General features: G+C 56.5%; 2 protein-coding genes across 2 annotated transcripts; one reads left to right on the top strand and one right to left on the bottom strand.

Annotated features, from left to right (window-relative positions):
- Positions 1-1,498: 1,498 nt before the first annotated feature.
- THITE_51204 (uncharacterized protein) lies at positions 1,499-2,849 on the bottom strand (the record flags this gene model as incomplete). The annotated part of the gene is made up of 3 exons (XM_003657751.1): positions 1,499-2,482; positions 2,553-2,721; positions 2,812-2,849. The coding sequence occupies 3 exons, from the start codon at positions 2,847-2,849 to the stop codon at positions 1,499-1,501; spliced, it is 1,191 nt and encodes a 396-aa protein (XP_003657799.1).
- A 304-nt stretch (positions 2,850-3,153) lies between these two features.
- THITE_2123847 (uncharacterized protein) lies at positions 3,154-6,100 on the top strand. Its single transcript, XM_003657752.1, has 2 exons — positions 3,154-5,195; positions 5,251-6,100. Exons 1-2 carry the CDS (start codon positions 3,333-3,335, stop codon positions 6,082-6,084), a joined length of 2,697 nt encoding a protein of 898 aa, XP_003657800.1. The 5' UTR covers positions 3,154-3,332; the 3' UTR covers positions 6,085-6,100.
- Positions 6,101-11,137: the final 5,037 nt, after the last annotated feature.

The following is an 11,137-nucleotide window of genomic DNA, read 5'->3' on the forward strand; positions in this document are numbered from 1 at the left end:
GCAAAGGCGGCAGCCGTCCACGGGTGCGCCTGAGATTGATGAGTTGGTTAACAATCGCCGGAAGGGCAACCCCTGCATGGCTCGAGTTAATCCGAGCAAGACAGGGGTGTGCTCCGGAAGCGGGGGCCGCAGGGCTGAAATGCCGGGTACCTAAACCAGTGGACACAACGGACGATCCGTACACTGGAGGGAAATGTGCCCGACGATGATTTGCGGTGGGCACCTTCCTTTAAAGCACACCTCGCGTCAACGATGACTATCCCCGATCTGGATTGACACGACGCAAAAATAGCTGGCAACTTGGTTAGAGTCCTGTGATAGGCCGGGTGCCCTGTCACTTTCACCTCCAATGGCTCTCTGATCTTTTGCCTGTTTGTCATCCGGACCAATCGTATTGATCTAACTGGTGTAGCTGCGCCAGAGCCCGGTGAGGCTTTGGGCAAGGTGCCCAACACAAAAATCACCAAAGAAGCGCCACCTTTCCAGACCTGTTGTGTACATTACATGCCCATTCAATGAGGCCTGGTATGGCCGCGTAACCGTGCCCTGGCTACAGCGTCGTGTGTAGGTAATTACCAGGTATGCGTTGTGCTGCGTCCAGACAACTCTGTGCAACGCTCTGCCGGAAACACATAGGTAGTCTCCGGGAGTTAACGTTACATTGCGGCGGTTCGGGCATGCCACTCCCATAGCCGTGTTGCTGCCGCCAACAAGCGCTAGCCGCGCCCACTCACTGACACCTTGCAAGTGATTGACATAGCAGCACATATTGCTCCTAGGCGGGTGCGGACGGCGATGCGACTCTGCGCTGGCTTGAGCCTCGCTTGAGCATGCAGCTTGGGACGGCATCCACAGCTGGTTTGGTGTTTGAAGGCCCCCTAACGTTTTTTTTTTTCGCAGCTCGTACTACTATCACACAGGGTACAGCACGCAGTTTGGGTGGTACGGCACATTCCAGCGAAGTTCCTGACACAGTACCTTGCGCAGCACATGCGGTGTACACATCAAGGCAGTTGGCTTGCTCTGGATCCAGCTGCAGCTGTCCGGCAACCCCGTGTGTGGCGAAGGTGAGGGGTTCCTTTGAACAGCACTCCAAATCCGGAAGACCAGACATGGGAGGTTCACGAACCATGAAAAATGCATGATCAAGCTTCTATCTGAGACAGGCGAAGGCCAAGCGTGGCAGCTCTCCGCCATTCGCGGCCACTACCACCGTGCGAGACATCTCCTGTGCTGGGTAACCATCGCCATGCCCTCAGCTCCCTCCCAGCCCGCCAGGTTTGCCCCGCTTCTCCATGCGCTGCGGCGACCCGTGGAACTGGAGCGGGAGCTTGCAGCTGGTCGTCGGTCCTGGCAATCAAACTCAATCAACGGTTGGTGGCGCCCGGGATACCACGTGTGCAACTGGTGGGACCACCAGGCGAGAACTTAGGGGTCCAGCGGTGGGCGATGTGCCGATGATCAAGCGTGGTTTCGAGGCAGCTCGGTCTACGGATAGTTATTCATCATCCTCCATGAGAGCCGCGAGCTCGGCTTCCTCCTCGGCGCTTAGCAAGCCATTGGCACCGGCCTCCTCTCCCGCCTCCTTGACGGGCTTCTCCTGCTCCCTGACGGCCGCATCCAGGCCGGCCTTCTCCAGCGGCCAGGTCCGGACCGTGCCGTCGATGCTCACGCTGCAGACCCTCTCGCCCGACCCGCTCGGGCCCCTGAGGAGGACCAGCTCGGTGACCTCGTCGTAGTGTCCCTGCAGGGAACAGTAGAGCTTCCCCGAAGCTCGGTCCCAAAACTTGATGTCCTCGTCTCTCCCCGCCGTAATCACCCACTGGTCTGTGACAGCCACGGCGCGCACGTGGTCTCCGTGATGGAAGGTGTCCTCGCAGGCAAAATTCCGCAGCCTCGACAGGCACTTGGCCGTGCCGTCGCCGCTCGAGGTCCAGAGGTCAGCCTCGTCGCCGTCGAGGTCGAGCACGAGCTTGTAGACCGTCGTCTCGTGCTCCAGGATGGTCCGGCGGTCCGTGCCCGGCGCGTCCGGAGGCGCCTCGACGACCTGCTCCCAGCCGTCCAGCCGGATTTTCCACCGACGGATGTGCGGGTCGCTGCTGGCGCTGATGAGGCTGACCTCGTCCGGGGTGGAGGACGCGTGGTCGACGGCCAGGTCCTGCACGCTGAGCATGTTGACCACGCTGTCCTGCAGCGTGTGCAGCCGGGCGCCCGAGACAAGGTCCCAGACCACGATCTTCTTGTCGGCGCCGCCGCTGATCAGGAGGTCCTTGCCCCCTGCCCTAGCGCAAACGACGGCCTTGACAAAGTCTGTGTGGCCGCCGACGTACCTCCGGCCGGGCGCCCTCGAGGCGAGGTCCCACGACCAGATCGTCTTGTCCCAGCATCCGGCGAAGAGCGTGCCCGAGTTGGGGCCGCCGACGGCGAGGCAGCAGACCGGTGTGGTTGGGCCGCGGTAAGCCGTTTTGGTGTCATCGGGATCCTGAAGAGCACGGGGAGTCAGAAAAGCGGTGTCGTTTGCCCCGGCGCTGAGACTCATCATGTCCACGCACATCCAGCCTGACAAGCCGCACAGCCCCAGCCGCCTCGGCGACTAGGACGGCCGCCGCCGGGGATCTGGGATCGGGCAAGGCAGCGAGGAGCTTCGACTTCAGGGAAATGGGGTTCCCATATTTGTTGCCAGCTTTGGCAGCCCGCCGCTGCCTCTTTTCCTGTGCGGCACTGTAGGGAGGGGATGATACGTCAACAGGGGAACCCCATCTCATTGTTTGCCCCTTTTTTGGGGTGAAGAGGGTCCTCATTTCAACTCACTCGGTCTCAAAAAAGTGCTCAGGGTCGGAGGACTGCATTTTGGGAAGATTGTGGGAGGAGGAAAAGTCGTGTGAATGTGTGATATTCTCAGATCTTATGAGATAACTGAATGCTGGCTGCCTAGGTAAATACCTAGTGGAAACCGGGTCTTGTTTTCACTGCTGCCTCGGGCTGCTGAGTGATGGACTGAGTGAACCAGGGCTACCGTTGTGGTGAAAGGCGGTTGAAAAAGGGTCAGGCGGTGCCAGCTGGCAGGCCACTTCAGGGGATGGAAGGGCGGTGGGGCCGCACTTAAACGCGAAAAGCAATCCGTGTTCTGTAACTAAATGGAAACGCGGTCAACGCGTCTTCTCACACGCGCTGGGCAACACATCAATGAGAACCGATCACAACAGCCGAAACCCGCTGGTCCCCCCGTCAAATCACAACAACAACCATAAAACGGAGGGTGGACACCGGGACATTTGAAGCATCAGCGTTAAATGCCCGATTTCTGCATCGCAGGCCCCAATTGACAGCACATGGCTTCGTCGCTCATCGCCTCGCGGCCACGGCCACGGCCCGCACATACGCAGGGCACCACGCGATGCGCTTACACCCCCGACGGCTCGAAGCTGGTCACGGTCGGCTCCAACAATACCATCCGCGTCTACAAGACGGGCTTCGACGGCGAGCCCCAGAATATCGACGACGCGCTGGAACAGAACCTGTGCGTGGCCGTGAGCAACTCCTTCTTCGTCGCCGGCTCCCAGGATGGCATTGTCAGCTATTACTCGCTCGAGACCAACATTTTTGACCGCTTCTTGCTGCGCACTCCCCTGCCCGTCCGCGACGTGGCGCTCTCGCCCGACGGGAAGTGGTGCGCCGTGGCCAACGACGAACTCACCGCCAAGCTGGTGGACGTTGCCAACCCCGCTGCGGAGCTCACGCTGAGGGAGCACGGCAAGCCGACCAAGCATCTGTCCTTCGACCCGAAGGGCAGCCTGCTGGCTTTGTCGTGCACTGATGGCGTGATCTATATCTACTCGCTGACGGCCGAGCACCCGGAGCTGATCCGCAAAGTGGATGGCGTCATCGGGAGGATAGAATCCGAGTCTGAAGCTTCGTGCAAGGTGACATGGCATCCCGATGGGCGGGCATTTGCCGTGCCAACACCAACGCGAGACATCCAAGTTGTGTCCAAGAACGATTGGGAGAAGCAGCGCGCCTTTTCCAGGGGCCACGACGGAGACATCACCGCTCTTGCTTGGTCTCCGAACGGCGCCCTGCTCGCCTCCGCGGGCAAGGATAAAAAGCTTCTCATTTGGTCGACGTCGGACCAGACCGTCGTTGCGAGATACGAGTATCCGAATGTTATTGACATTGCCTGGCACCCCACCGAGAATTTGGCTTCCTTCACCACCTCAGATGGCGAGGTCTTCATTTGTCCCGACTTCGTATCGGAGCAGTTCGCGTCTCTACTTAAGCTTCCAAAGCAGCCCGCGCCGTTTATCCATGATCCTCTCGCAGAGATCGGAGCCAATCGCCGGCAGCTGGTGCCCAATGGTGCCGGCCTTCCGTCGCGTCCTCAGCGGCCCTCCAGGGACGATTTCGATGACCTCCTGGACGACAACTACGGGGACGATGACGACGACGACGGCTTTGTGGTGGACGATGATGGGGCTGGCTACGCTCTGAATCCCTCAAGGAAACGTGCCGCTGACGGGGACGACATCTTCGGCCTGCGGCCGAGCAAGCGGGGGAATTTTGTCCAGCCCCAGATTCACCCACCGTTCCAGCCGGGTTCAACCCCCTGGCGTGGGAACCGCAAGTACCTGTGTCTAAACTTGATCGGGTTTGTGTGGACTGTGGACCAAGACTCCCACAACACGGTTACAGTGGAGTTCTATGACCGCGCGTTCCAAAGGGACTTCCACTTCACCGACACTTTTCTCTACGACAAGGCCTGTCTCAACGAGAAAGGGACCCTGTTTTCCTGCCCGCCCAAGGACGACGCCCCCGCGGTCGTCTTCTACCGGCCCCATGAGACCTGGACGCAGCGGCAGGACTGGCGCATCGAGTTGCCTAAGGGCGAAGCAGTCCTGGCCATGTCGCTCGGCGACAACTTTATCACTGTGACGACCACCGCGAACTACGTGAGGATATACACTCTGTTTGGCATTCCCTACCGAGTCTACAGGCCCAAGAGCACGCCCATCGTCACCTGCGCCGGCTGGAAGGACTACGTGCTGACCATGGGCAACGGTCCGGTTGGTGCGGACGGCATGTGCCGACTGCTTTACACCATCCAGAACATCAAGCGGGACGAAATATGTCAAAACGAGGACACCGTGGCCCTGCCCGAAGGGGCGACAGTTAAAAGCGTCTTCTTCTCTGACAATGGAGTATGCTGCCCTCAGTGCCCCTTTTATCTGTCCCCCTACTAACAAGCAAAACCAGGACCCCTGCATCTACGACTCAACCGGCACCCTACTGACGCTCCTCCACTGGCGGCAGCCGTCACGCGCATCGTGGGTCCCCATCCTCGATACCAAACTGCTCCCGCGCCTAGCCTCGGGCCGCAAGCACGAGACCTACTTTCCCATCGCCGTCGCCGACAACAAATTCCACTGCATCATCCTCAAGGGCGGCGACCAGTACCCCTACTTCCCGCGCCCGCTGCTCTCCGAGTTTGACTTTTCCATCCCCCTCACTTCCGCACCCCGCCGCAAGAAGAAGACCAAGAAATCCAAACCCAACGGCGCCGACCTGGCCGACTCCGACGCAGAAATGCTCTCCGACGACGACGACGACGACGACGAAAAAGAAGAAGACGAAGACGACAACGACACCACCACCAACGAACAAGCCGACGACGAAACCCACTCGCTCACACAAACCTACCTCCTCAAGACCCTCCAAGCCGCCCAGCTCACCGACCTCCTCCAGTCTTCCTCTTCTTCTTCCTCCTCCTCGCGCCACCGCTCGACCGCCTCGCAGCGCGCCCTGCTCGCCCGCCTGGACCTCGACATCGACAAGGCGCTGCTGCAGCTGCTGGCCGCCGAGTGCCGCGCCGGCAGCGGCGGCGACGAGCGCGGCATGCGCGCCCTCGAGCTCGTCCGCCTCATGCGCGACCGCACCGGCCGCATGGCCGAGGCCGCTGGCAAGGTCGCCGAGCGGTACGGCGCCGAGGTGCTCCGCGCCAAGATCCGTGAGCTGGGCGAGCGGAGGGTTGCTGGTTACTCGGATGGTGAGGGTGATGGGGAGGAGGATGGGGAGGATGAGTTTGAATAAGGTTTCCCGGGGGAAGCTGGCTTGTGTCCTTGCTATTGTTGATTGGCAGAGTAAAGGGGTTGGGATGGGTTGGTGGCGGTATTGGTCATGTCAACGAACGGGATGCTGGCTGTGGGAAACGCGGTGTCATGACCTACCCGGTTTTTGGGCCGTGGCTGTTCGGTTTCGGGTTTGGTTTGGCTTGGTTTTGGTTCTGCGATCATGGCACATATACAAGACGTCCCGTGTTTTTCGTTTGGTTTCGGGCCGGCAATGGCATTGATGATGTGCGCTCTACTGTGGTCGCACCGGCGCTGATAGCATGAAGAACATGCTCTCTTTCCATTGGCAAACCCGGGTCCGCGATACGGAAAGTTATATGTGGATCTTATACACGGCCCTTCTGGGGCTTGGCCTGGAGGAGGGCAGATCATAGAAACCGGACCAGGCGGCTCGATGTTTGGCATGTCTTGGGCGATTATGCGGTCTTCGGTGTGGTGCTTGACGATCAGGCACCTACCCGAGCAAGGACCGGTTGTGTGACGGCCATCCTTTCTACACCTGCAGGACGATGATGCCGTCCTCGAGAGAAGCACGCTTTGAACCCCGTGGGCTGAGAGTCGAGCTTTGCACATCTACCGTGAGCTCATGGCCGGGCCCGTTGCCAAAGACGCCCGCGCATGGCAGGAGCAAAGCGAATTGCTGTGGACCGGTCTGTCAAGGGGACGCTCGTTGGCGTGGAAGAAACAATTTCGGAAACACAACAGCTGCAGGCCACATCTTCTTGTCGAGCTTTAGCCCCCGTATGTCTGATGGCGGTTGCTTGGACCCCACGTTTTACTCCAGCCTGCGGTGTATCGCTGCTGCAGACGCTGCACGCCGGGCAGTCGTAGCACGCGCCCCCTGGGTCGAGACATTCTACTCCGTACATCGTCAAGATCACCTACCTCCCTGGGTGTCTCTCCTTGCGACACAGTTACGCGCCGAGCTCCTATTCCTAGACGGCACTGACAGGCAGGTCGGCGACGGCAGACGGAGCAGCGCGGCGCAGCGTCGGCTGGAACTCGCCGCCGGCAAAGAGTGGAGCTGAAGCGGCGGCGAAGTCGAGAGTGCCGAACGCGCGTGTGCGGCGGGCGGCGCGGCTTTGCATGCTCGGCATACGCAATAATAGATCTGATACGGCATAGCTCCGTAGTGTTCTTCAGCAGCCCAGCGGCTAGCGCCAGGGACTCCGCGAACGAATTCGAGCCCACGCCACCGCGCCGCCGGGCCCCCAACTTGACGCTCCTTCTCAGGCAAAGAGAGCAACAACCGAACAATCCACCGTTTGGCGGCACGGTCTTGGCACTTCCTCTGCTCTACTCGATCGAAGGGTTGGACCAATGGGGATGCAATCCGGGCGGCGTTGCGCTTGTCTGGACATGCAGCGCAGCGGCACCGAGGGGAAACAAATGTTTTACGAAGTTCTTGCCCTTGCGTTGAGCTAGGTTTTCCGCATCAGGAACTGGAGGGGCTGGGGCGGAGGGACGGTTAAAGGGAGGGAGGGAAGGGACAGGCGGCCAGCCCCTGACCAGAGATCAGAAGGACTGTATTCCGCAATTGGCGCGAGCTTTCGAGAGACGTCGCCGAGGAGGCCTTTCAGAATCCTTTCTGGCAGACCGAGCAGAGAGATTGATTGATCCGCAAACGAAGGGGCTTCGAAACGCAGCCAACCAATGGCGGCATGTCAAGGCTGAGATTCTGACTGAAAACCCGGAACCGAACGTGGTCAAGTTCATCTTTGGAAACAGCCTTATCTCGCTGCCCTGCAGCAGGCTTGGCGCTGCGACCCAGTATCGGACTCAAGATCTGGGGAATCTGAGGCATCGGGAGCCAAAGCTGACCCAAAGAAGCTCGGATGTGGAACGGTGTCCGTGCTGAAGCGGCCGAGCAGGGGATGGAAAAACCACAAATAGGGAGCGGATGTTAATGCATTTACCTAGGATGCGGCTGGAAGGTATCGAATGCCATCCTTAGCAGTGTAGTTGTACAGTTCAATCCTGGTTTGTTTGTTAGTTTGGTTCTTCGCCCCACTTTTTACCCACTTACTGACAGGGCCCTGCAGCCAACCAAAAATCGGCCTTTTTACCCACCTGTTTAGCTTCCTGGCTCTGGCACTGCATTCAACCAAACTATTAAAAAACCATCAAAAAAAGCATCACCACCATCAAAGCTATCAAATCCTTCGAAATCGCCCAGGGCAGCCAAATCAGCCAAATCAGCTAGATCAGCCATCTGGGCAGCCAAATCAGCCAAATCAGCCAAATCAGCCAGGTGGGCAGTTCAACTATAAAAAGGCCCTATTTTCCAGGTTCGAAGATGCCTACCTTCCTACCCTCTATCCTGCCCACCTTTCTAGCCCAGCCGGAGGCCTATCGACCTGGCCTAGCCGTACAGCACATCGCTGACTTGCAGGCTATTATACCGCGGCAACTGCTAGCTAATTGGTCCTAGCCGCGATGGGCCGACCCACTGTTGAACAACGACGACGACGACGAATACGACGAAGACCCTGATTTCCTGGCCGATACCGAGGAATTGGAAGAGGCTAAAGAACCTAGCCTTCCTTCAATACCATAGGCCGAAGCCATCTAGGCATTCAACGCACGCTAGGCTACCCAACGTGCTGTAAAGGCGGCTAAGTCTGGCCTACCTAGTAGGTACATCTATTTCCCCTAGTTGCCTTGCATTTTCTTAGTTAATCTAGTCTTCCAGATGTTCCTCCTAAGGAGCCCTCGATAGCCGACCTCCTAGCTTGTCCAAGCTCTGATTCTTCTAATAGCTTCGACCCCCCTCCTTCGCCCTCGCCTTTACGCTAGTAGATCGACCTAGCTAAGCTGTCATTTACTAAGTATCCTTCTACGATTAGGCCATTGTAAAAGAGCCGATCTACTATATACGAAAAGAGGTTTATCGTCAAGGCATTATATATCTATAGTAATATAAGTATACCGAAGATCGTTAAGGCGATAAACCTTATACAACGTCAAGTCCAATACGCTATCTATACTTACAATAACCTATAGTATATAGTTGCTTATAGCTGGATACCAATCGTACCCTAGGAAGTGCAAGATCTAATCTACAACTTCGTCAATATATCAAAGGCTTCGAAGCATTTCCTTCTATAGAAGCAGATTCGTAAAATACTCCTAGTTCTCTCGGCCTATAATACTTATATCATTCGCTATACAATAGAAGGCCAAGGCGTTGTTTAGACCCTTCAACTAATACAATAGCTATTTACATTAAAGACTTAGTAACTACGCTTTACATTTGCCTAACAGTAGGCTTACCTTCGCCCTATTGATTAGAAGCAATGGATCTAGTCTAACGAAACCTAGGTCAATAGCCTAGGTTCTAACTATAAGTTTATTACCGTTTTCCTAGGCGAGGATCCTTAAGACTTCACTATAATACAACAAAGGGCCAATAGCTAGATGTTCTAGGCCTATTTTATAGAAAGGACTAAGGGCACTTCTTTAGTATAGGACAAGTCCTAGGGCAAGATTAACTCGCTTATCTACTAGGAGTATATCCTTCCTCTTTTCTACTAATTTTAGGAGTAAAACAAGACCTTTAAACTCCAATAAGATAATGCCCTAGCCTATAGTTCTAAGTCGACTATAGCGTATATAATAGAATACTTTCCTAGTATATATCTTGTCCCCTAGCCTCCCTATTCTCTAGACCTCAATCCTATCGAATATATCTAGATTTGGATAAAGCGGTAGATCGAACGTAACTATCCTACCTAGCTAACTGGAGAGGCATTGAAGAAAGCGATTTTAGAGGCGTAGAATACAGTGCCCTCTAACTATCTATTACGGTTAGTTTATTCTATACTAAGGAGGTTGGCTAAGGTAATTCGAAATCAGGGGGGGTATATAGGGTATTGAAAGTGACTTGGTTTGCTTCTCTTTTTCTATAGAGGATTAAGTACTGTACAGTTTTTGTAATATATTGTTGATTGGCTTACAATGCCTGTTGTGATCCACCATGTATACCACGCTAACGAACAAACCAGGGGTGGACTGTAGAAGGGTGAAACATGGGCCGCGTCGAGCTGGGACGGATGCCCCGCCGGGACAACCAGGGCGAAGAGATCTCGACAGACAACCGGGGAATCACTGGCAACGACGTCGGTTCCAGATGGGATGAATGTTGTGAGGGCGGGCCGTGTTGCGCGGGAGAGGCGTTGTATGTAACTCCACTAGAAAGCTGTGCCCCCGGCAGAGGGTTCCGTTGGGGCTCCCGTCGAGTTGGGGGTTTCAGCGAGCAACGACACAACCAACGGCCCCTTGCTGTACTTTACATACGCAGTACTCCGTACATGCATACACGACACTACCGAGGCCTCTGCCTGTGAGTGGCCCGGCGTCGGAGAGCTGAGCAGTCAACGGTGCATGCCGGCGGCAACAACCTCAGCTTTTGCCGGCTGCCGAGCTCGAAGGGAACCAACATATGCCAAGCGCGCCCAATGGAAACACTGCATCTGGCATGTTCTTGACTGCGACAGGGCCCATGCCGCTCAACAAGCAACTGTGTATGAACATGAACCGTTGATAATCTATCAGGGCGGGCATCTCCTGAACTGGGTACATACCCAATTTAGAATTCAGGAATTGATCGGTGTTTTGCCAACATTTGGGGCCCGAGCCCATGCGCCGGGTTTGGCTGGGCACGGACGATGCAAGATAGGTGGGGAAGGAGACGAGGCGACGATGGCGAACTGTCACACCTAGAAGAAACTCCGATGCGAGGTTGAGTTCGACACACGCAGGCTTGACTTGCCCTGCCATTGTCGCCTACTGAGTAGGGACCGCAGGAGCCACCCAGGGCTTTTGTGCGAGTCCAAGGCGGGGTACCTTAGTTACCTGCCTTAGGTATTATTACCGACCCTCCTGTGAGGAGTGTATTCCATACCCCGTACACAACCGCAGGTATTCGATGTTTCGGGGGTTTGCCAGACCTTGGCGGCCTATCCCCGATCATCCGTGGCCTGCTAGTGAGACCTAGGCCCCATGTTACGCTT

The sequence above is a fragment of the Thermothielavioides terrestris genome, chromosome 6 (genome assembly GCF_000226115.1).
Source record: "Thermothielavioides terrestris NRRL 8126 chromosome 6, complete sequence".
Taxonomy (NCBI): Eukaryota; Fungi; Ascomycota; class Sordariomycetes; order Sordariales; family Chaetomiaceae; genus Thermothielavioides; species Thermothielavioides terrestris.

Bases quoted from the DNA above. Each gene is read 5' to 3' on its own strand.
- THITE_2123847 (XM_003657752.1), top strand. From the start codon at position 3,333: ATGGCTTCGTCGCTCATCGCCTCGCGGCCACGGCCACGGCCCGCACAT. The intron at 5,196-5,250 runs GTATGCTGCCCT...AAGCAAAACCAG, and splicing joins TCTTCTTCTCTGACAATGGA to GACCCCTGCATCTACGACTC.